Below are 26,815 nucleotides of genomic sequence, written 5' to 3'. Positions count from 1 at the left end.
CTTCCTACACACAGCGACTCAGCTCATTGAGATGACTTCTCCAAAGTGTATCATAGCTCTTCATTTGATAGAGGTGAAGACAACTTCTTTGAGTTCTTCAGTGAAGAGTTCAAGACCATCTGGAAAGAAGCTCACTTTTGAGAAGATAAGGAAAGGGCATTTTTGACATTTCCACAGCTAAAAGTGAGAGAGGGAGTGTGGAATGTAATTGGGGAAGTGCAAATTTCACTTTGGACTCCCCTTTTCTTTCTTTAATAGTGTGTAAATGAATGAATGATAGGAATCCATAAATATAAATGCAAAGCGCTTTGATTGTATTCATTTCTACCATAAATTTGGGTGGCCTGGTATTTAAATATACTCCGTCCTATACGCCAATCCTACCCTTGATTGCATTCATTTCTATAGTAAGTATTTGCGTGCATTGCAATAATAGTGGTTAATTGCATTCATTTCTATAGTAAGTATTTGCGTGCGTTGCAATAATAGTGGTTAATTGCATTCATTTCTGGAGCCAATGCTTGCCTTTAAAAGGCTGCATTTCAGTTCTAATGATCTAATCTGTTCGGCTAAATGGAGGTGGGGCTTGTTGGGTTGCTGAGAACAGCTTGGATTGCATCCATACTGCCTACACTCTTAGCTTCTGTACCCTGTTCAGGGCTGAACTCTTTTTATGAACGTCTTATGGTATTTGCCAAGCGAGGGAAAATCATGCAATCTTCCTCGCAGGTAATTGATTTTGTAGTTATTTTGATACTCATTTCCTGTTGAGTTCGTAATATTTCATTAGTTTTTTGCATGCCTTATGCATTTGAATGCAGTGTCTGAGACTCTGTACTTATGGAATATTCTGAAATTTGTTTTGTTTCTTAGCTCTTTCAAAATCGACTTTCAAACTTATCAAGCTGGTCGGTTTTGAATTGTAGAAATTCTCAGTTCCTCAGAAGTTCTTCAGTTATTTCTACATAGCGGCTATTGTGTGGACAACTTTACTTCTTGTTACGACTTGGATGTATGCATGTAATGTGGTGCCATTCGAGAATCACTCTACTGGAGGTTCACATATCATTAGTGTTTGGCGTTCAGTGTTTCTGCTTTTATTGATGGAAGTTCAGGTCCTGAGGCGCCTCTTTGAGACACTATACGTATTCAACTATAGCTCCTCAGCTAGGATGCACATTTTAGGATATCTGACTAGCTACATGTAAGTTATTTTCATTAGTGATCTTCTTTCAATGATTAGCTTTTCGTTGAGCTCAAGATACCGGCTTTTCCCATACATGTATTTATCTGCATCATGCATCATAACTTCTTTCGACGAGCTGTCAATATATGACATCTTTGATGATATTGTTGCTGAGGCAAACACTTGCATGAGATTGCATACTGTTTCAAATTATTCTGTTTCATTGTGTAATTACAGAATGGATATGTATTTCCCAACTAACGCAACTTATCAATATGTCAACTTAGGAATCAGTCTTAGGAGTGCAGGCCAGTTCGCATCCTAATACAGGATAGCAACACAACTTGAATCCTAAACGAAACTGCAGATCAATCTTAATAAGTCTGATGATGTTATGCTTTACTCAATTAGCCAAATCATTCAAAGTAAACTCATCACATATAACACAAGATCTGTTGACGCAGTAAAACCCTCCAAAGAGGTAAACAACTGTGGGCACTATGCCGGTGAACAATCCACTATATGAATATGAAAGTACATAAAGATCTTGCACAACTCATCTACTAGAGCCAATCTAGTGGGCAGCGGTGTCTTCTCGTCTTTGCTACTTCCAAATCAGCGACCTTGTTCTCCTTTGTCAATCTTGAGATGGCACAACTCTCACCTCGGTTGTCAATCACCTCAAGGCACAAATCATGCATGAACTACCAACACACATGAAGCATAAAACCAGAAAACTTTTTGATAGAAAAAGTTTGAGATTTGATAATCCTTCAAGAGCTAAACAAGGAACAGCTCATGAAGAATTCTCAACAACAATTTCGGCTCAATACTTTCTGAGGATGAAAGATCAGAAAGCTCTTTATAAACGTAGCAGTAATATGTTTTCTGTTCTGGTGCACGCACCCTCACAACGTGAAAAACACACATATATAAGATATGAATGAACTAGGGTATCGTAGGGTTTCTACTACGGAAAGGCTTTTCAAAAGAGATTTGTATCCATGGATTAAAATCAGACGTTTGGACGGAAAAGCCCATAAACCAAATGAAGAAAGTTTGAATGCTTTGGATAAAACCTTCCAAAAATTCTCATATCAGTACATTAGGATTGAAAAGATTTTCGCATCCTATAATAGGATTCAAAGGCAAGTTCAGTCCTAACCACTTTACACGCATGTACATGTATGCAAGACATACCTGATTGATGAGAGTGGTACATGAAGCTTGAAGCATTCCATTCTTTCAAGGATCCAAGAGTCGAAAGCTATTACAAGAAACATGACTCTTGGTTGTTGCGCTTAGGAAATGCCAATCAAAATAAACATTGCACTAACACATTGTAAACAAAAAATAAATATTTCAACTAATACAGCAGCAGAAGCAGGCTCAATTCGCATTTGCTTTATTAACTGCAGCTTCAATTTTGCATTGATGGTTAACTTATGTATCAATTGCTGTGTATTCTAAATATTAGACATTATTTCAATAATTACAAAAGTTTGTAGTTTCATATCTTTATGGAAAGTCTTAATTGTATTCTGGATGAGAAATGTCAAAATCAAATTGCAGATATTTGTCATTTTTTACTTGTTCCTTGAAATAATTACACCCGTTCACTGATTTATGTCCTGTTTCTGAGGTTAGTTTCTACACAGTTGCACCCTTATCACTTTGCTGCAACCACGCTCTTGAGGTCTATAAATTTTCTCTAAATGGAGTGGCTGACTTCCTTTTCAAAGGCAATACTAGTATGCTAGAATATGATCGATTGGAATTCATGAGTCCTCTTTTGAAACTTGGCTGGCTCCAATGGACTGGTGCAGCTATATTCTTTTGGGGTTGGATCTACCAGCGCAATTGTCATAAAATTCTTGTATGTCTTTTACAAATGCTTTAAGCCATATGAAAGAACAAATAATTTAAATCTTCTTTGCATTTACTTATTGATGACAGAATTTGAAATTGTTACAGGGCTCATTACGGAAAAACAGAGAACAAAATGATGCATATATGATCCCTTATGGTGATTGGTTTGAAATTGTTTCATCTCCACACTATCTTGCTGAGATAGTAAGTCTATTCCTTCCACTGCATGCTTAAGGATATCTACTGTCATCAATGACTTCAAGAAAATGTTTCGGTATGCTTGATCTATATTTATTGTTGGTGAAATTACAATAAAATTATAATTTCTATATGAGAAACTCGTTGACAAAAGGCTGAGGCGCGGGTATCTCTCTCTCTTTAAGGAGATTCAAGCCCTCTACGGAACAATGCCAGTGCACCAGAAATCTCTTGACTTGTCCCCTCCAGGATACAACAGCCCAACAACAAGTTGTGTGGCTCACACCAGTCTGCACAAATTGGAGGAACCCAAAGCTCCACCAAAAGAACACCTTTCTTTGGCCAAAAAACACACAAGACACTTTGGAGATTTTGGAAAGAAAATTGATGGGCGAATAGTAGTGTTTCGTAACAATATTACATAAAAGCAATGATGTGTTTGAGCATGCAACAAATGGTGCTATTTATAGGCTCTTAGGACACTCCCTACCATTAATAGGATAGTAACCAAAAGCCATAGGTTACAAGAATTAAAACCCAAAATAAATCAAAATAAAACACCATGAGTTACAAAATAAAATTCAAAATAAATTCTGAATTTAAACACACAAATAAATTCAGATTTTAAACACAAAATAAATTCACCCAAATTTAATTTCAATAATAAATAAAATATTAAAATGTAACAACATTCCCCCACTCATTTTAATATTTTAAAAAAATATCAACCAAAGTTACCGGCCAAAGACAAACCATTATGCGTCATGAAGGTGTGCTCTGGATTGAACATTCACTTAGTGAAACAGCAATCCCTACTCCAGAGTTGATAGTGGTCTCAGACTTGAACTACAACTGCTTAAGGGAAAATAAGAACTACTGCTCACACATAATAATTCAGGTGTTAATATGAGCTTTATTAGCCAACACGTTACGGTCTCGTGCTTATCCCGGTTTTCATGAGTATATTTCAAGAATAAGCCCAATTCTTATAGAGAGCGGCCCCACTCTCACACTCATATAGGTAAAATCCGTCAAGGATGCTCTTGTAACTATAACATCCCAATCATATGAGCTACAGATTTTATTAAGAGTTTTAAGTGAACTCAACCTTCATATACGTTACAAGATTAATGTACTTACATCATAGGGATGAGTAAGAAAATATAGTGCATTTTTCTTACGGCCACCTTATGATTCGTTTTTCCCATTGAACCCAGTTTTTAGGATCTCTAATCACCGGGTTGGGTGTCCTCATATATGGCTCATGATGATATGGGTTTCAATCCCATCCCCCTCGAAGTATTCCAAACCTTTTCTCTTGCCAAGCCCTTAGTTATCGGATCTGCAAGATTATCACATGATTTAACATAATTCACATTAATAATTCCATCACTCAAATATGATCTCACAGTACTGTACTTTCTTCTTATAGGTCTGGATTTACCGTTATAATAACGGTTATTTACTCTACCAATAGTTGTAGTGCTATCACAATGAATCAATATAGGTGGTATCGGTTTTTCCCACAAGGGAATTTCATGCAATAAATCTCTCAACCAATTTGCTTCTTCACTTGCTGAAGCTAGGGCAATAAGTTCAGCTTCCATGGTTGAATTAGAGATTATTGTTTGCTTCTTTGATTTCCAACAAATAGCACATTCACCTAATGTAAAAATATAACCAGTGGTAGAGCGAGAATCACCTGACAGAGTATTTCAATCGGCATCACAAAAGTCTTCAAGTACAGCAGGATATTTTTTATAAAATAATCCATAATTTTTAGTACCAAACAAATATTTCACAACACGCTCAATTGCATGCCAATGTTCTTTACCTGGTTTACTTGTGAACCTACTAAGTACTCTAACTGCATACGCAATGTCAGGTCTAGTGCAGTCAGTTGCATAGCGCAAACTGCCAATTATGCTAGCATATTCCTTTTGATTAATCACATCATTTTCACTTTCAACAGGAAATAAGTGAACACTAGAATCAAAAGGAGTAGACACATGCTTGTGGCCAACATAATCATATTTCTTCAAAATTTTCTCAATATAATGTGACTGATCAAGAAAAATACCATCACATGTTTTTGATATTTTCATGCCCAAAATAACATCAGCCTCACCAAGATCTTTCATATCAAAATTGCTCTTAAGCATAGTTTTTGTCTCATCAATTACATGCAAATTTGAGCCAAAAATTAACAGATCATCCACATAGAGACTAATAATAACATGTGAATTTTTCCAAGATTTATAATATATGCACTTGTCACATTCATTTGATTTATAACCATTTTCAATCATGCAGGAATCAAATTTTTCATGCCACTGTTTAGGAGCCTGCTTTAAACCATAAAGGGATTTAGATAACTTACATACATTGCGCTCTTGACCAGGTTCTATAAAACCTTCTGGTTGGTCCATATCTCTTCATCTAAATCACCATTTAGAAAAGCTGTTTTCACATCCATTTGATGAATAATCAAATCATGAATTGCAGCAATAGCAATCAATAATCTAATGGATGTAATCCTTGTAACCGGATAAAAAGTATCAAAAAAGTCTAGATCATGTTTTTGCTTAAAGCCTTTAGCAACAAGTCTAGCTTTATATTTGTCTACACTTCCATCCGGTTTGAGCTTTTTTCTAAGGACCCATTTACACCCAATGTTTTTAAAACCTGTTGGTAAATCTACTAATTTCCAAGTATTATTAGAAATTAGAGACTCCATTTCATCATTCACAGCATCTTTCCAAAAAATTGCATCTGGTGATGATAAAGCTTCATGTAAAGAAATAGGATTTTCCTCAACATTATAAACATAATAGTCAGGGCCAAAATCTTTTTCAACTCTAGCTCTCTTACTTCTTTTAGGTTCATTTTCATTAGTTTCTTGTATATGCAAATTAGAAGAAGAAGAACTAGGTTGTGAAAAAATATTTTCTCTAGATTCTTGACCCCCACTATTTTTTGATTTAAAAGGAAATTTTTCTTCATGAAAAATTGCATCACCAGATTCAATCACAACATGATTTTCAACATCAAGAAATCTATAGGTTGTACTATTTAAAACATATCCAACGAAAACACAAGTAGTAGCTCTAGCACCCAATTTTGGTCTTTTAGGGTCAGTTAACCTCACAAAGGCTAGACAACCCCAAACTCTAAGATAACCCAAATTTGGTTTATGCCCCTTCCACACCTCAAATGGTGTAATTTTTGTATTTTTATGCGGCACTCTATTCAACACATAACAAGCAGTTAAAACTGCTTCACCCCAAAGATTAGAGGGAGCACCTGAATCAATCAACATGGCATTTGTTAACTCAATCAAAGTTCTATTTTTTCTTTCTGCCACACCATTAGATGCAGGTGAATAAGGTGGAGTAACTTCATGAATCACTCCTAAAGATTGAACAAAAGAATTGAATTCAGAAGAATCATATTCTCTCCCTCTATCACTTCGGAATCTTTTAATTTTTCTACCGAATTGATTTTCAACCTCAAGGAGGAACTCTTTAAATTTGGCAAAAGCATCACTTTTATTTTTCAACAAATAGACATGAGCATATTTAGAACAATATATCATCAATAAAAGTGATAAAATACCTATTACCTCCACGAGTTAAAATTCCCTCAAATTCACACAAGTCTGTATGAATTAATTCCAATAGCTCGGTATTCCTTTCAACATTTTTGTGAGGCCTTCTAATAATTTTTTCTTTACTGCAAGTCTCACATTTTTCAAAATCTTTTTGCACTGAAGGAATTAAACCCAAGCTACTCATGATTCCCACATATCTACTATTTATATGACATAAACGTGCATGCCAAAAATTCAAAGAAGAGAGCATGTAAACTGAAGTAGATGCTTTATTATTGTTCTCAACATTCAATTTGAACATGCCATCACAAGCATAACCTTTGCCCACAAATACACCTTTTTTGGTGATCACATATTGGTCAGATTTCATAGTTTGTTTAAAACCAGCCTTATTAAGAAGATAACTAGACATCAAATTTTTTCTCATGGAGGGTGTATGCAACACATCTTTCAAAGTTAGCACCCTACCAGAAGTAAATTTGAGTTCCACCTCACCAGTTCCAAGCACATGAGTAGTATGTGAATCTCCAAGCATAACTGTTTTGGGCTCCTTAAAAGAAGTGTATTTCTTGAACCAATCTTTATCATAGCAGATATGCCTATTAGCACCACAATCTGCCCACCATCCTTCAACACTTTGAACCATATTTACATCAGTTATCATTGCCACATATGGTTCTTCAGTGACGTGAGCTTGAGGAACAGCCTCACGTTTTCGATAATTGCAATTTCGAGCAATATGCCCACTTTTGCCACAAACATAACAACAAGTATATTGTTGCTTATTTTCTGAAGGAGGATATTGGTTCTTATTCACATAGCTTGGTTTGCCTTTATTCTGTTGGTGAGGTTTACCAATTTTTTTCATATTTTTCTTCTTTGGCTGCATAAAAGAATTTTTATGAAAATGACCATTGGGCATATTATTATTGGAAGATACTAAATTTACCTTGGAGGTGTCATTGTTTGTATCTTGCATAAGAACATCTTGACCTCTTGCTTCCTCCTCAACTTGGATACGAGTCGTCAAGGTCTCCAAGAAAATCTCCTTTTGTTTGTAACGCATGGATTTTTGGAACTCTCTCCATGTTGATCTACAAAACCTCTCAACATTTCTTTGAATAACAGTGAGTAGTTCATTATAATCATAAACATTACATGAGAAATAAGTCAAGAGATAAAAAAGAATAGTTATACTCATCTTTCTCAAGTTGAGATTTCCCATATTGTCGAACGGTTTCTCTTGTGCATGCTCCATGTTGTTGAATCTCCTTAAAATTGTTGGTGAAATTACAATAAAATTATAGTTTCTATATGAGAAACTCGTTGACAAAAGGCTGAGGCGCGGGTATCTCGCTCTCTTTAAGGAGATTCAAGCCCTCTGCGGAACAATGCTGGTGCACCAGAAATCTCTTGACTTGTCCCCTCCAGGATACAACAGCCCAACAACAAGTTGTGTGGCTCACACCAATCTGCACAAATTGGAGGAACCCAAAGCTCCACCAAAAGAACACCTTTCTTTGGCCAAAAAACACACAAGACACTTTGGGAGATTTTGGAAAGAAAATTGATGGGCGAATAGTAGTGTTTCGTAACAATATTACGTAAAAGCAATGATGTGTTTGAGCATGCAACAAATGGTGCTATTTATAGGCTCTTAGGACACTCCCTACCATTAATAGGGTAGTAACCAAAAGCCATAGGTTACAAGAATTAAAACCCAAAATAAATCAAAATAAAACACCATGAGTTACAAAATAAAATTCAAAATAAATTCTGAATTTAAACACACAAATAAATTTAGATTTTAAACACAAAATAAATTCACCCAAATTTAATTTCAATAATAAATAAAATATTAAAATGTAACAACATTTCTGATTTGCTTTCTGTGTAAGTATAAATTTAGTTGTGATCAAATATAAGAATACGTTCTCAGTACAAACAATACTTTAGGCATTCTTTGATGAAAACATATCTATAAGACAAGTGATCTAACCTTGATGCGACATTGTGAATCTTCTCCTCTGATCAATCCTTGATACTAAACTCACTGATGGGGCTGAGTTGATTAATAGCTTGTGATTGATAGAGCAGGGACCCTATGTCTGTATATATAGGAATCGAACTTAGCTCCTCCCATAAAGGATACTAAGTCCTAAACCATATACCAAAAGTAAACTTAAGTCATGTATAATATGGATTTAATCTGAAGATAGACCTCCATAACCTTATACAATATTGATTCATATTGTTAGAGGTCATAAGGATTAGAGACATCATTCGATCACTTGTCAATTACTTATTCTGCTAGTAGCAAAGCTAAGTTGTTGCATATTAACTTAAATCATGACATGTCCATATGTAATTTCTTACATTCTCCCACTTGGACTATCATAATCTAAACAACAAGAATGCTTTGTAAATCAGATGTAGTAATCAATGAAGTGTGCACAAAATACAAGTGAAAAAATCCCAGAATCTATTTCAACTAAGTCAAGTCATAATTAACTACAATAGACTGAAGAAAATCATATGTATATAGAACATAAGCACTCTCCAATCACACTGCAGCAACTATAACTCACAGTAGTTATACTCTGTACATGAAAATGGAATACTCAATAAATGAATCAACTTAAGAATTATGCTGATGTATCAGAATCAATATAGTTGCCTCTCTCAAAGCTTATACCAAGATTGTATAAACCTGCTATTTAGTTAATATACTCGAGTTAAATAAAAAGTAGATAAATAGCAGCAGACGCAGACAATTCTTGTATGTAAAATGTATTATGCAATTAGAACTTCTGAATGTTAATGTGTTTATCAATGATCTGATAATAAATCAAGTTAACTGAAGAGAAAAGACAGCTTAGTATGAAACATCTCAGCTCCCACTAATCTAAAAGATAAAGAGCTTCTAAAATACCCATGTTCTTTACATGTTGCTGGAAAGGTGACACAGCTAAAGCTTTTGTTAATGGGTCTGCCAGCTGAGAAGTAGTGCCTATCTTAATAACCTCAATCTCACCATCTTTAATACTTTCCTTGACTGCAAAATATTTAACATTAATATTTCTTGACGCAGTGAACCTTTTGTTATTCTTGGCAAAAAACACAGCTGCAGCATTGTCACAGTACAATCTAAGAGGCCTCTGAATGGAATCCACAATCTTAATTTCTAGAAGAAAATTCCTTAACCACAGTGCTTGTCCTGTTGCCTCATGAACTGCTATATATTCAGCTTGCATAGTTGATGTAGCTATCAGTGTTTGTTTTACACTTTTCCATGATACTGCACCCCCAGCCATCATAAAAATATAGCCTGAAGTAGACTTTAAATCATCAATATCTGCCTTATAAGATGCATCAGTATAGCCAACCACTTCCAACTCTTGATTTTCGAGTTTTCTATAGACAAGCATATTATCTTTTGTTCTTTGCAAGTATCTTAACACCTTCTTACTAGCTATCCAATGTTCGTGTCTAGGATTAAACTGATATCTAGACAACATTCCCACAGCAAAAGCTATATCAGGCCTTATACACACTTGTGCATACATCAGACTACCCACCAACCTAGGATATAGCTTTTTATCCATCTCAGTCTTTTCTAACAGATTTTTAGGACATTGTCCTCCATGCAATCTATCTCCCTTAGACATCGGTGAGTCACCACCTTTACAATACAGCATTTCAAACCTCTCAAGTATTCTTGCAATGTAGTTTTTCTGAGATAACCCTAGATAACTCCTTTCTCTGTCTCTTTTGATCTCTATATCAAGAACATAATTAGCCTCCCCCATATCTTTCATCTCAAAGTAAGCTAACAAAAAATCTTTTGTTTCTTTCAACAAATTCAAATCACTACTCGCCAGCAGAATATCATCAACATATAAAACCAGAAAAATGAACCTACTCCCACATATTTTCATGTATACGCACTCATCAAGCTTATTCTCAACAAAACCAAAACCAGTAATGACTAAATCAAACTTAATATACCACTGTCTAGAAGCTTGTTTCAACCCATAAATTGATTTTCTGAGTTTGCAGACTTTGTTTTCATTACCCTTCATCACAAAACCCTCTGGCTGAACCATATAAATTTCCTCATTCAAATCTCCATTTAGAAAAGCTGTCTTAACATCCATTTGATGTAGCTCCAAATTAAAATGTGCAACTAGTGCCATCAGAATTCTAAAGGCATCTTTTGTACTCACTGGTGAAAAGTTTCAGTGTAATCCACTCCTTCTTTCTGTGTAAAACCCTTAGCCACAAGTCTAGCCTTATATCTATCTATCTTCCCCTGCGAATTCTTTTTAGTTTTAAAAACCCATTTACATCCAATAGGTTTAAATCCTTCGGGCTTATCTGCTAATTCCCAGACACCATTATCTTCCATCGATTTTAATTCAGCTAACATTGCTTCATACCAATTTTCTGCCTGATCAGACTCAATAACATGTGAAAAGCTCAGTGGATCATTAACTTCTCCTAAATCAACATCAGTTTCTGTTATAAACACAGTCTCATAAATGTCAGATATAGCAGACCTCCTGACTCTCTGTGACCTTCTAGGCTCAACAACAACTGCATCATGATTATTTAATGGATTTCCATCTAGTTCAGGAATTGGTTGTGGTTCAATAGGGTGAGGAGGATTGGGATTCTCAGCATGCACATCAAAATTTTCATGTTCAGCTTCAATGTGACCTAATGGATGATTAATTATATGCTCACCAACCTCGTTATTATCCATAATGCCAGCATTCTCAACATAATCATATAATCCAGAATTATACACAAACCAGCTATCAAAATTACTAGAGGTAGAATCAGCAAGAACCTCATCAAAATAACCAACAGAAGCTTCACCAAAATTAGATATCTCATCAAAAAATCTAGCTTTATTAGTCTCCAGAATTCTTGTTGTGTGATTTGGACAATAAAATCTATATCCTTTAGACTTCTCAGGGTAACCAATAAAATACACACTCATAGTTTTTGGATCAAGTTTTTGTTCTTGAGGATTATATATTCTAGCCTCTGCTCTGCATCCCCATACATGCAGATGATTTAAACTTGGTTTCTTCTGATACCACGATTCAAAAGGGGTTTTATCCACTGCTTTGCTTGGTGTCCTGTTGCAAATATAGTTTGCTGTCTTTAAAGCTTCTCCCCACAAAAACTTCGGTAAACCAGACTTGGAAATCATGCATCTAACCATATTTATTAAGGTTCTATTCCTTCTTTCAGCGACACCATTCTGTTCGGGGGTTCCGATAGTATATTGTGCTCTAATTCCACACTCTTCAAGATATAATGCAAAAGGACCCTTATGCTGTCCTTACTCAGTGTATCTACCAAAATATTCACCTCCCCTATCTGATCTAACAACATTAATGGACTTATTGAGTTGCTTTTCTACCTCGGCCTTAAAAATTTTAAAAGTTTCCAAAGACTGAGATTTTTCAGAGATAAGAAAAATGTAACAAAACCTTGAAAAATCATCAATGAAGGTGATGAAAAATTTATTTCCACAGATTGTTTGACAGGGAAAAGGACCGCAGATGTCAGTATGTATTATTTCCAAAAGTTCCTGACTCCTAGTTGACCCTTTCTTCCTTACATTAGTCATTTTTCCCTTTATGCAGTCAATGCAGTCATTAAAGTCATCAAAGTTCAGTGCAGGCAAAATTCCATCTTTAACTAGCAGTTTTATCCTTTCTTTAGAAACATGTCCTAACCTTTTATGCCACAAAAAAGCTGATTTTTCATTAAACTTGGGTCTTTTAACACCTATTGTTTTATTAGTGAAAAATATTTCTGAAGAAGTTTTACAATTTAAATGCCAATAACCATCAATAAGCGATGCACTGCCAATAAACTCAGAGAATTTAAAGAAATCCAAACTTTTATTGCTTCCACTAAAAGAAAAACCAGAGTTGGCTACAAAAAGAGAACCAGAAACTAAATTCCTCAACATGGAGGGAATGCAAAAGTCATTATCTAATTCTAAGACAAAACCAGATGGAAAAACTAGCCTAACAACTCCTATAGCTTTAACTGCAACTTTGTTCCCATTCCCCGAGCAAATCCTAGCTTCATCCTTGTTTGGGATCCTCTTTTTTAATAAACCCTGCATTGAAGTTATTACGAGAATAGGTGAGGCGGTGTCAAACCACCAAGAATTTGAGGAAAAAGATACTAAATTGGTTTCAATGTGAAAAATAGATTTATTACCTCTTTTATTTAACCAGTCTTTAAAACCTTTGCAATCCTTTTTGACATGTCCAGGCTTACGGCAGAAAAAGCATTTTACTCCACCAGCTTTGAAATTTTTCTGGTTGTTGTTACACCCCTGAGGTGCCTTAGAGGTAGAGGTTGAACTAGAGTTTGAGGTAGAAGCTCCATTAGGTCTGTAGGTAAATTTCTTTTTGAATTGAGGCTTAGATACTAGATTCACAGCAGTAGCTACACTCTTCCCCTTCTTAATCTTGGACTCAGCTTGCACACAAATAGAGATAAGCTCATTCAACGTCCATTTTTCCTTCTGAGTGATGTAGTTATTATAAATCTGACTATACTGTTCAGGCAGGGAATTCAACACCAAATACATTAGCATATCCTCAGCAATGGGTGTATTGAGATTTTTAAGCTTAGAAGAAATATCTATGCACTTCATTATATACTCTCTTATGCTTCCTATCCCATCAAACTTCGAATTCACAAGAGAACCCATGAGATTTCCAGTCTCAGCCTTTTCTGAAAGCTTAAACTTATCCTTTATATTTTTCATATATTCCCGAGCATATTCAATATCTCCAATACCCCCTCTAACAGCTTCAGAAATTGATTTCTTCATAATGACTAGAGACAACCTATTATGTCTGTGCCATTGGTTATATTTATCTCTAACTTCTTTAGAGCACTGTGGGGTTAATTCTGCAGGCGGATCTTATTTCAAAACATGGTCGAAATAAGCTAGTCCTAGTTGAAGCTCTACATCTTGCTTCCACTTCTTAAAATTTGAACCATTAAGGGTTTCAATCTGGTTGAGGCTTAAGGCTAAATTCATGGCTGAAATAAACATTAACATTTCCTTTAGTATGCAGGCATAATATTAATGAAGAGCCCCCATAAAATAAATACAGTATCAAAACCTTACTTATTATAGCAAAAGGATTTCCTTGATACCCCTGAATCATACAACCAAACAGTAAAAACCAACGTTTAGGAATATTTAGGCATATTACAAAACCTATAGTGGCAAAAGAATATGCAGATTCCTCCGAATGTGACTTTTAATGATTGTTATATGCCAATATTAAGGCTTAAATTAGTGAATGTTTAAACCTCCTATGGGAGCAAAGACACAGTATTAAAGTCTTAATATTGCAAGGTATTGATCTAATACTCATGGCTGGATCATACTTCCTAATCATATGATTGCTACAGCAATACTTAATGTCAGAAAATTTGATCCCTCCCAGACCAAGAAAGAATCTTGTTATGAGTTTGTTCTTGTTCTGTAACTGTAGGCTTAACTTTTGTGTTTTATTTAGGGGAGAATTTTATAGCAAGAATGCAGAACACACATATATAGCATATGCAGCAGTAAACTCAGAATACAAATAACATCAAACAAGACAATCCATAGCTTTATTAGTCTCCATCAAGATTAATCATAAAGAGATACGAAAGAACTGTGTACCTTAAACTCCTTCAAACGTTAGCTCCATTATTTTAAGAGAAGTAGAAAATTTTTAATAACTGGGGCATCCATCATGATTTGAACAGGTTTCTAAAAGGACAAAAACTCGTTCCGACCACAATCAAAACCCTTGATATGGAGTTTTGCAGAACAAATTGATGAATTTGGGGAAAAAGAATTTTTTTTTTTTTTTTGGACAAAACGATTCTTCATTTGAGCATAGTGGCTCTGATACCAAATGTAAGTATAAATTTAGTTGTGATCAAATATAAGAATACATTCTCAGTACAAACAATACTTTAGGCATGCTTTGATGAAAACATATCTATAAGACAAGTGATCTAACCTTGATGCGACATTGTGAATCTTCTCCTCTGATCAATCCTTGATACTAAACTCACTGATGGGGCTGAGTTGATTAATAGCTTGTGATTGATAGAGCAGGGACCCCATGTCTGTATATATAGGAATCTAACTTAGCTCCTCCCATAAAGAATACTAAGTCCTAAACCATATACCAAAAGTAAACTTAAGTCATGTACAATATGGATTTAATCTTAAGATAGATCTCCATAACCTTATACAATATTGATTCATATTGTTAGAGGTCATAAGGATTAGAGACATCATTCGATCACTTGTCAATTACTTATTCTGCTAGTAGCAAAGCTAAGTTGTTACATATTAACTTAAATCATGACATGTCCATATCTAATTTCTTACATTCTGGTGATGATAATGTTATATATGTTGGTTTTGTGGTCGCTAGTGGAGGAGTAGACCTCACAATCTGGTTACTACTGGGATTCGTGGTATGATTTTACTTCCTTAAGAATATGTATGCATACAAACAGCAACCACAACGATCCACGTCTTCTATAATAAACTTCTTTCTGCATGCATGTTCTTTACTCTGATCCTGATAAGGTCACTTAACCCTCTCATTGGGTATCTTTCAGGTGTCTAACTTAACGTTTACAGCAGCGATTACACATAGGTGGTACCATTGGAAATTCGAAAATTACCCCAGCAATCGGTATGCCATTATTCCACTTGTATACTAAGCAGAGGCACATAATTGCTTGTGCAAAGTTGATTTAACAAATTACCACTAGAGTTGTTTCTACAATAACTACTATGAAAATTTTCACATAAGACTTTAGGTGGAATGACTTGGAGGATATGTGAAAATTTCTAGTAAGGTGCGCGATGTTGACATCAATGTGATTATGTGAGAATAATTTAAGTACCAAGTGAGCCATGTGGGTGCAATCCGAATCTATATGCTTTCCAATATTTCAATGAAATCCCATTTTATCTTATCAAAAATTCACTAGGAGCTCGGAAATGTTTTTTTTTTTTGCTTGTTGTTTTTTTTTTTTTGGCGGGATGTTGGTTTTTTCTTTAGACAGCTCAATTTACTCAAACCGCTAACTTTGTATCGAGTTTGAGGTTATTGGCGATGTCAAAAATTGCCACCAAATTGAATTTTTAATAATCTAGTTTGCCACGCCATTTCTATACACCCAAGAGTAATTCTTGCCATTGCTGCTCTTAGGTGCATGATTCAGATCCTCATCTAGGCGCAAGTGATGAGCGTTACATTTTAAAGGGCAGAGAAAAGTTCGAAGGAAATTTAACATATTTTTCCAAAAGCTATATTAAAGATTAAAACATATTCCAAGACTAGAGAGAGAGTAATTGTGAGACAAGCAAGGAACGAACATACACACTAAAAACGGCCAACAACCACATTTGAAAGTTGGTTCATTGACATATTTTTTAGCTTTGAAGAATGATTTAGATCAATCTAGAGTTTACGAGTCCAACGAGAGTCAAGTAGCTCCAGCACTCGGTTTATTCTTAGCAAACACAAGGGATTTACTCTCATGGGTAGAATTACAGAAAACCTAAGCAAATAGATCAACGCCCCAAAACTTGGCAGGTTGATTGGTCCGGAGTTTCCTGTCCACCTTTTTAATGAGGTCCATGTCCTCTTTGGAAATCTCAAAGTCAAAGACTTGAAAGTTCTCTTTCAATCTCTCGAGTTTTGACGTCTTCGGGATTACAACCGTGTTGCGTTGAATGCCCCATCGAAGAACAACCTGGGCCACTGTCTTTTTGTATTTCTCAGCAAGATTCTGACAGAAAAATGATTGTTAAGGCCTTAATAGTTGGTACTGAAAATGATAACCTCTACCCTTCCTGGTAATTCAACATTAAACTAGCTATTCATGCGTGCGTAGAAATCAACTTACCTTGAGAACTGGATCATCCAGAGCTGAAACTGAACCAAACCATTCAGTGTTGGCTGCAGCACCTCCAAGTGGAGTGTGGGCTGTGACGGAGATGCCGTGTTTCAGACAGAATTTGACAAGAGAATCACGCTGGAAGTATGGGTGAGTTTCAATCTGATTCACAGCAGGCTTCACTTTGGAATAGGCCAAGCAATCTCTAGTGAGAAAGATGTCATAGTTGCTGCAATTAATTCTTCCATCAAAGCACAGCCAAATTCAAAAGCATCGACAAATGAACAAAACTCAAAAGCTAGAATACCAAGGCTCATGGCATATAATCTCCCTAAGCTAGAACAAAGATATGACAAACATTTCGTTTTCACATTTACCCAAAATCTGAACTCCAGGTAGCACAATAACAATCTTTACTTTCCGCAGGGTCAAATAGCAAGAACAAAGAGATGTGTTGGTATACTCAGAGGAGGTTCAGCCATATCATTTTATACGTGTTAAGAAAAACAAAAAGTTGCTCTTTGTTCTTTGTGACTCATAAATAATAGCAGTTTCAATACACTAATGTGTATAAAACAAAATACAATAATGTGGCACAGCTCAGAGAATGAAGATTGTTGGAAAAGTACCTACAAATATTTCCGTATAATTCCTAATTGTACTCCAAACAAATAAATTGATCAGCAGAGCATCTGTCACAAACAGAGAGAAGGATAACGACACAGTTAACCCTTTCCCACATCAACTAGTACAATTTCCTAAAACTGAAATTATATATGTACAAATTTATTACCATTTCAACTGCAACACAGACTTGTATGCGCACATGATTGTGATGTTTCACTTTTCTAGAGATATTCATTTGTATTTTCCTGATTTGGTCTCCCTTATATAAACATAATGAACCAAGTTGTGTAGTATATGCAGTTATGCACACAAACATAACTTGCACATGGCAGAAAAGGAATGTGAGGTCATAGATCATCAGTAATACTTCAAGTACTCAGCCAAGAATTTTATAATTACCTGATCCCAATACTACGAACTAAACCCAGAGAAACCAGATCTTCCATAGCACGCCAAGTAGTTTCTAGAGAAATAGTTGTGTCTATCTCTAGCACCCCATCCTCATCCAAAGCACTGTCAGTTGCACCAACTCCTGCATATACGTAAATAAAATCACATTAAAACTAAAAAGAAAATTGTTCAGAAAACCAAATCAATATAATGATTCATTGCTTCTCTTCAGTTTAGTCATCTAAAGCTACCATTAGTTGAGCCCTACCAGTTTCAGAAATGGTCAATAATATGGTAACCATCACAAAAGACTAAAGAAAGAAGGTTGTGTCTGATACACTGGAATTTGTTTGCAGGAGTAATGACTCTTCCCAAGTAGTAACCAGTCCCCACGTTTAATTGTTGATTTGTCTCCTACAAGTCCATTGACCAACAAAACCCTGTACTGTGCTCATCAATCTCTCTCCTAAATAGCTTTTCTTGCCTTCCTAGTCAGACTCACTATGGCTGTCAGCACGTGTCCTTAAATTTCTGAAGTTCCTTTCTATTTCACAACGCATGAAATTTAACATTGATACGAGTCAGACTCACTATGGCTGTCAGCACATGTCCTTAAATTTCTGAAGTTTCTTTCTATTTCACAACGCATGAAATTTAAAATTGATATGAGTCAGACTCACTATGGCTGTCAGCACATGTCCTTAAATTTCTGAAGTTTCTTTCTACTTCACAACGCATGAAATTTAACATTGATACGAGTCAGACTCACTATGGCTGTCACATGTGTCCTAAAATTTCTGAAGTTTCTTAAATTTCTACAAGAACATGAAATTTTATGAAGGCATATTATCCAATTATTTCACGTGTCTAATGTAACTTTTATTCTTTAGTGTATATATTTTATGGTGTGCTTTGTAACTATACATTAAGAATTGGATGTGCATGACTCTACAAACTGCAGTACCCTCATTTGACTTACTCTTAAGCAATATGTTATTGTCTACAAAATGAGAACACGACTTCCATGAAAGCACCATCCAAGCTTGGTAGATACCAATTGATAGCAATTAAACTTTTCTGCTTTCCTAATCTTCTGATTTTTAGAAATCCCATATTCCTAATGTAAAGCAGATTTTAAAGATATGCAGCTCACATTTGAGGGCATAAACTAGTGCAATATAGAATATAAAACACAGAAGAGGATGAGAAAAAGTAGAAATAACTCACCGGTGTGCTTCGTGGCAACAGGAAAGTGAACAAGGTACAGATCTAGATAATCCAACCGAAGCTTCTTTAGACTGTCTTTACAGGCCTCCACAACATGTCCGTGATCTGAATTCCAAAGCTGCATTATGGATGAAGAAACAGGGAGAACATGTCATGTTCTAGAGCATGCAGTATACACACTAGTCAATTCAAGCAGATTAACACTACTCTTGTTTAAAAATGAAACTAGCCTTGGTGGTGATGAAGAGATCCTCTCGCTTAACAAGCCCAGTGGAAAATGCTTCTGCTAGTGCCTCTCCAACTTCTGATTCATTCCTGTAATCAGCTGAAAGCAGAATTATCTTGTCAATGTACATCACATACATCCAAATAGGTAACTTGCAATACTAGCAACAACTAAATTAGTGCCATATGGGGACACTGGTAAATACGTATTTAAATCTTCAGGTGCAAAGTTGACTTCACTAATTGGTGATGCAGAACAGAGCAACAGTTGGTCAGAGTATGATTAGGGTGTGTTTAGGAATGTTAAGAGATTCAGAAAGCTGAATGGTCTTAGAAAGTTAGAAGGAACAGAGGGTTTTTAGCTGTAGAAGGAAAAAATAGAGCGAGGGAGGTTAGGGGAGAGAACTCAGGTACCAAGCCTTTTAATAAAACTTTGAGTTGATTTCATTCCAATCTGATTCGGGTTTACAATACGTAGCGATATATATAGGTTTAAACTGCATAACCTTTAGACTCCTAGAACACCGGAAGACTCAATGAAAGACTTACTAATAACAACACCCTTTAGTACTCACCCTAAGACTTAAAGAGACTCTTAAACTACCACGGAGACTTTACTTTGGACCGGGACTTAGTGTCTTCGGCTTCAAAGAGGATATTTCTTTTCTAACCAAGTAACTGAAAACCTGGTAGCAATAACTGAACTACATCACAGTCTAATTCATACTCAAGAGTGAAGCAGGAATCATCCAAGGAACCTCTAACTGGTAAACCCTCTTCCCAATTCTCCAATTAGGACAAACCCAGAAAGAAAATCCAAGGCAAGAGAAACACAAAAAATTACCCATAAGAACTACAAATGAATTAAGGAACAAACCAAGTCAATTCTAAGAGAAAAGAGAAAGAGAATGAGATTACCAGCGCAGTCAAAATGGCGATAACCAATGTTGATGGAATTGATGATGAGGTCTCTGATTTCTTTTCCTTCCATGCGCCAAACACCAAGACCGATTACTGGCATTTTGAACCCGCTGTTGAGTGTTATCGACATTTTGTTCGACTGACTTCGAGTCTGAGATGCTGCTTCCGCCCTAGTCAGTACTGGCTTTGTCTCTCCAGAAATACCAGTTCCGTAAGCAAATTTTTTTGGGTGAATAAGGGTTAATGCTCATACACCCCTAATCTAAGAAAATATTTCTCATACACCCCAGTGTCTTATTTTTATTCTTCTTAACACAACTTTTTCACCCTTTTATTCCTACCTACCCAACTTATCAAAATCCTTACCTTCAGTACCCCTCGTTGTTTCCTTCTCGTCTGATGTCTATGTCATTAGTTGCATATTTTAAAAGTTTTGTTGAAACGTGGTGGGCCCATCAGAGTTTTATTTGCTTAAATATGCAGTTTTAACAGGCATCCTCTACTTCAAAGGTAAATAGTATAATTTACTATTCATAATTTCGATAGTCGACAGACTTGAGTTGATTGCTATCTGTAAAAATACTAGCAAAGAATTGCAAAAAGAAAGAGAAAATTTGAGAAAATTGAAAAATTATAGAAAGAGTCTTAATAGAGAAACTCTCCACTACTGGGATATTATCTATAGACTTCAAACCAGAATTTACAAATTAGAACAAGATATTGATAATCTCTTGTATGTTCTGGAAGAGGAACAAAAACCTCTTGATTATTTGAGCATTGGTTAGATCTACACATCACTGGTATCAGAGTTTGTAAAGAGCTCAGCAAGGGAATCCCCAATAGGGACAATGTCTGATTTAATAATAGAGAGACTGAATTCTCTATTAAAATCTTCTGATGAAAAATATCAGAACCTGCAGAAAGAATTATCTAGATGTTACGATCATCTAGAAAAACTACCTATTATAATCTAACAATTAGAAAAATTTGAAAACAAAATAGATTATATCAAGGAACTTCCAAAAACGGAAGAAGAAAAGCTAACAAGTGCTAGTAGAAAAATCAATGAAGAGCAAAAAACGCTGGATTCTATGAAGAATATACTGAAGGACAAGAAAGTGCCTACAGTAAAATCAAAGAAAACTAATGGATTTAAACCATTAGAAAAACCTGAGAAAAGTCCTGTTCCAAACATGATTTTTCTTGGACCATCTACTAGTCAAACTAGTATTCGGTATGAAGACCCGAAAGGAAAAAAAAGATGTCAAAATGATAAGCATCTTCGGGAAAAAGAAAGGAGTACAACTCCTCAATGCTGAAGAATTCAAATTCAACAAAATTGAGCAAGAGGTAAAAAACGCCTCAATTCCAAAATTAGATTTCAAGCAAATCTATAAAAGGGGAAAGTTTGATGTGTTGGATAGCCACCACTTCAAATTATTGGAATTTACAACCCCCTCAACAATAGGAGAGACAGATCTTCTGATGATTACTCCTGAAGAAGTTGCCCGAGCAAGAACAAAAAATTATCAATTTATGCATATTGGAGCAGTCTAAGTAGGCATAAAACTTCTTGCAAGAGAAGACATAAACTGTTCAGTTCTATGTGTCTTACAAGACAATAGACTAACACATTTTCAAGCTAGTCTGTTGGGAACCCTTGAGGCATCTTTATGTAATCAAGTGGCTTATTTCAATTGCTTCCCAAATTTCTCAACCAACTTGAAAGATGCAGCTCACTATCTAAGACTGAGAGTCAAGACAGATGGAATATCTATGAAAAAGGATATGCAAGAACTGGCTATAGTATACAGAATATTCTATAAACTGATGAGCACCACAGTAGAACCTAAAACCAGGATATCAAATATCCCAGGTCTTACTACTGGTTTCCTCACCAGCCAGAAGAATCATTCACAACATATTCACAAAGTTACTTGGAATGAAGTAACTTTTCCTATTGAATGGAAATTATCTGGTCCTAAGCTACCAGCAGAAAATGCAAAAGCCAAAATCTATGAAAGTAGAAAGATTGGAGAAATCAGTCTAAATTTTGACAATCACAGAAAAAGTGATGTCTGTCCTGAGAACATCAGGATAAACAAGAATCTTCTCAGAAGAAGCTAGATCACTAGAGAAGCTAGTGTCAGTGGTACCCAATACTCTAAAGAACTATCAGAGTCCATCACTGAAGAAGATTTAGAAGCTGATATGAACAGACCAGTAAATATGCTTAGAGCACAAAAGCTCTACGATCTCTATGATGAAGCAGAATCCTGCGAAGATCCTAAACGATTAGAAAAACTAATCGAAGATATGAAAAATTTCAAACCAGGAAAGGAAAGAAAACTCCTTCCCTGTCAAGATATAGAAATGGAAGAAGGAGAAAGCTCCAAAACTTTCATCACAAGAGAAAAAGGAAAAGTAAAACTTCCCTTTCAGAAAGCCCCTACGGGCAAAAATGGAGAAAGAAATTCTCAAAGATTTGTCCCAGAGGACAACATACCCAGAATACCAATTTCCACTCATGGAATCAGGTTAAATCTAGACAAAACTCTAGACAAGAGAAAAACTCTTGACCAATGGGTTGATAGCCTGATGATGGCTTCTGCTCTAACCCTTGGAAAATTTGAAGCACCAGATCTTCAGGTGTACTATGAAACTACTCTCACTGGAGTAGCAAAAAAATATTATTTCTCTTTCAAAGAAACTGCCAGAGGAAAAGACTGGCTCGAAGAAATCAAAACTTCAAGGGTAGTCTCCGTATGATTTTGCAGTACCCATGTATGATCAGTTTTGTAGAGATCTCTCAAATCTGAGTGAGAAGGCTAAAGAAACGGCCAAATCAAATATTTATGCTCTCAAAATCTATGACATGAGATATTTTGAAGAATACTTGAATGAATTTCAAGAATATTATTGTACAATTGGAGAACTAGAGAATACTGATCTAGTTAACCTGTTGCACATGAAACTCCCTGAACCATGGAGAGCAGCTGTGAGCAGCTGTGCGAGAAAGCATAGCAGAAAAACCAATTGAAAAATTTTCAGTTGGGGGAATTGCCGACAGAATCCGGCAATTACTAAAAGAGCAATGCAAAGGCAATCTTAGAGCTAAGATGGCTAAGAAACAACTCAAAAGAGTTGAAAATTTCTGTAATGGAATACTGGATATGCCAACCAACTGGGGATGTCATGAATCCAAGTTCCATAAAAAAGGAAAAGAAAAATATTACTCTAAAAAATTCAAAAAGAGTAATAAGAAAAGAGATTGGAAATTTAAGAAAAGTTCCAATTACAAGAAACAACAGGATGAAGATCCAAAAAAGAAATTCTTCAAGAAAAAGAAGAATACTCATCAACATAAACAACCAAGCAAGAAAGCTTGCAGATGTTGGTTATGTAAAGCTGAAGGGCACTATTCCAATGAATGCCCGGAAAAGGGTAAAAGATCTACTAAAGCTCTCTTTGAAGAATATGAGCAAATAGTAGAAACAACAAATATGAAAGGCTACGAAATAACTTATTCTGATGATAAAGAAGATGACAGGTCAGTTTATTCTTCCTGGTCTGAAGAAGAAGATTCATCTGAATCTGAGTCAGATTCTGAAGTAGAGTACTTCGAATCAAGACAGATGAATGTTCTAAGAATCAAAAACTGGGAAGAAATTAAGACAGGATCTTTAATGTCTTCTTATCAGGTGAACCTGGTACATTCGTTTGTGACTACTGCCTGTGTCATGAAAAGAATGGTCTCCCTATGTTTTGTGAGGAGTCAAAAAAGACTTATCACAAGGAATGCTTCATAGCTGAAGCAAGAAGAAAGACCAAGAATGGTCTTGTCAGCCAATCGATAGAACAAGAATACGAAGAATATTTCTCTGAGAAAAAAGAGAAAGAATTAGAAACTATGTTCCAAAAAACAACTATGGAACCCTCTTCTTCAAAAAAGGAAGAAAAAATCGAGGAAGAAAAACTCGATGATACAGTTACTAAACAAATCGAGGAAGAAGAAAAACTCGATGAAACCACCTTTGAACTGGTAGAACCACCAGAAAGTGTTCCAGAAGAATGTAAACCATTCATTCTAAAGGAACAAGCTCAGGAAAATGAGCTTCAACAATCGAAAGTCGTCTCTACTAGTAGATACAGCAACTACATAGAGATTGGACTAAAATTCCCTGATCACAAAAAATATCATCTACATACCTTTGTAGATAATGGATCAGGATTTACTATTGCAAAGAGATTTACAATTCCACAAGAACTCTGGAAAGAAGATAAGAAAAGAACTGCTACTGGTGTCACATTTGATGGAAGCCATCTCACCAAGTAGCAAAAAAGTTTATATCACCATTGGTGGAGGAACATTTATCATCCATAATGTCTAGCAATCTGAAGGCCAAGGTTCAGATTTCTTGTTGGGAAATGATTTTATTCTCCAACAGAGATTGATCCAAGATGAAGAAGCGATAGGTTTCAGAAAAGGAGAAAGGGTGTACTGGGCAGATAGGCTTACCCAGGCCAAAAGCGTAGTAGGTCCAAACTTTACTACCCAATATCAGAGATCGCAACAGAATAGTGGTGATATTACCCCCTACAAACCCAAATTTGAAACCATTCTCCAAATCAAACAACAACAAGAACTACTTGTTGAAGAATCTTCTGAAGAAGAGGAAACTAGTGAAGAAGAAGAAGCTAGTTTCGTTCACGAGCATAACCTCAAGCACTTTCAGAATAAGCTTGAGTCTCAAAAAAATTCCCATTCTTGAGAAAATCAAGAAACTACTCGAGCAGAACATCGATGTGGACCCTCAAAAGTTTTGGGAAAAAGACCCAGTGGTCTGTGAATTAAGATTACATGACATGAATGCCATTTGTTATGTCAAAACCATTCCTCAGTACAAAGAGGAAGATAAAAAAGAATTCAAGAAAGATATTGAAGATCTCCTGAAAAAGAGATTAATTCAACCCTCCACTAGCCCTCATCATGCTCCAGCATTCTACGTGAGAAATCATGCAGAAAATCTAAGAGGAAAAGCTAGAATGGTGATTGACTACAGAGATGTCAACAAAAAGACTGTCAAAGATGGTTATCAAATTGCTCAAGTAAGAGTATTGATCAACCAGCTCAGAGGAGCTAAAGTCTTTTCGAATTTCGATGCAAAGTCGGGTTTCTGGCAAGTCAAGATGCATCCTGAGAGTGTGCCTCTCACTGCATTTGGAACACCACAAGGTCATTACGAATGGTTAGTAATGCCTTTTGGTCTAAAGCAAGCTCCCTCAATCTTCCAAAGAAAGATGGACAACATCTTCAAACATGTTGCGGAGTTCTGCGTCGTCTACATTGATGACATCCTCGTCTTCTCCAAAAACAGAGAAGAACACATGAAACACCTCCACGAGGTTGTGAAGCTGATAGTTCAGCATGGAATTATCCTAGGTGAAAAGAAAATCTTCTTTATCCTCGATGACGTCGATTTCCTAGGAATAAACATTAAGAATGGAGTCATAAAACTCCAACCTCATATCCTTGAGAAGATCTGGAAATTCCCAGATAGAATTCCTGATGCTAAGAGTCTAGAGAGATTCCTTGGTGTCATAAATTATAGGAGAGATTTTATTCCCAAAATATCAGGATTAACAGCAATGTTATCTCCTAAGACAAGTTCCAAAAGAAAATGGACCTTCACAGAAGATGATGAAAAAACTGTGAAGCAGATAAAAAATCTCTGCAAAAACCTCCCTCCTCTACAGCAACCAGAGGAAAATGATGAAATCATCCTCCAAACAGATGCGAGTGATAACTATTGGTCCGGTGTTGTTCTAGCAAAAACGTCTGGAACTAACATTGAAAAGATCTGTAAATTTTGTAGCGGCAAGTTCAGCCCTGCAGAACTGAATTATCCCACAAGGGAAAAAGAAATTTTGGCTATCAAAAAAACGATTTTAAATTCTCCAGCTTTTCTTGGAAAACCCTTTACGGTCCGCACCGATTGTGCTAGAGTAAAGAATTTCAAAAATTTTAAACTTGATAAAGCTGCTGACAGAGGAAGATTAGCTAAATGGCAATTATTTCTTAACTAATATGATTATGTTGTTGAATTAATTGCAGGAAACAAGAACTATCTTCCAGATGCCTTAACTAGGGAACTAGCAATGTTCAGTCGAAAAGATGATGACAAAGGTCGTAATCCCAGAAGCAAAAGAACTGGGAAAGAACATGAACCTGAAGAGGACCCCATGGAAACCAAAGAAAAAATCCTCAAAAGGTTTTTGCTAAGTTCTAAAGGACTAGCCACAACTGATCAATCCCAGGGTAAAGGATTGGCTAGCCCGTCTCATACAGCAGACGGTAAAGGCTCATCAAGACCGTTGAAGGTTGTTGCTTTGCCAAAAAGCAAACCTACTCCAACTGGAGTAATAAATGTTTTTAATTATGAACTTCAAACATTCGATATTCCTGTGTTCAGAACTGGCAGGAGACTAGCCTACCACCAAAAAGCAATCCTGGATAATCTCATGTTTGCTTTTCAGGAAAGGAGCAGTGGTTTGATGTTTCCAGCACTCTTTGCACTTGCTGAGGAACTCTA

General features: G+C 35.9%; 2 protein-coding genes across 2 annotated transcripts; one reads left to right on the top strand and one right to left on the bottom strand.

Annotated features, from left to right (window-relative positions):
• The first annotated feature begins 573 nt into the window (after window positions 1–573).
• LOC112169559 (polyprenol reductase 2) lies at window positions 574–15,647 on the top strand. The gene is made up of 6 exons (XM_040508499.1): window positions 574–729; window positions 927–1,204; window positions 2,834–3,062; window positions 3,161–3,258; window positions 15,323–15,395; window positions 15,543–15,647. Exons 1-6 carry the CDS (start codon window positions 574–576, stop codon window positions 15,645–15,647), a joined length of 939 nt encoding a protein of 312 aa, XP_040364433.1.
• A 640-nt stretch (window positions 15,648–16,287) lies between these two features.
• On the bottom strand, window positions 16,288–20,454 carry LOC112174568 (NADP-dependent D-sorbitol-6-phosphate dehydrogenase). The gene is made up of 6 exons (XM_024312358.2): window positions 20,220–20,454; window positions 19,307–19,401; window positions 19,077–19,194; window positions 17,859–17,991; window positions 16,842–17,061; window positions 16,288–16,724 (listed from the first exon to the last, which is right to left on the bottom strand). The coding sequence occupies exons 1-6, from the start codon at window positions 20,350–20,352 to the stop codon at window positions 16,494–16,496; spliced, it is 930 nt and encodes a 309-aa protein (XP_024168126.1). The 5' UTR covers window positions 20,353–20,454; the 3' UTR covers window positions 16,288–16,493.
• Between the last annotated feature and the right edge of the window lie 6,361 nt (window positions 20,455–26,815).

Source organism: Rosa chinensis, chromosome 6 (genome assembly GCF_002994745.2).
Source record: "Rosa chinensis cultivar Old Blush chromosome 6, RchiOBHm-V2, whole genome shotgun sequence".
Taxonomy (NCBI): Eukaryota; Viridiplantae; Streptophyta; class Magnoliopsida; order Rosales; family Rosaceae; genus Rosa; species Rosa chinensis.
The sequence above is the reverse complement of the archived record's forward strand: the minus strand, read 5'-3'. Positions and strand labels throughout refer to the sequence as shown.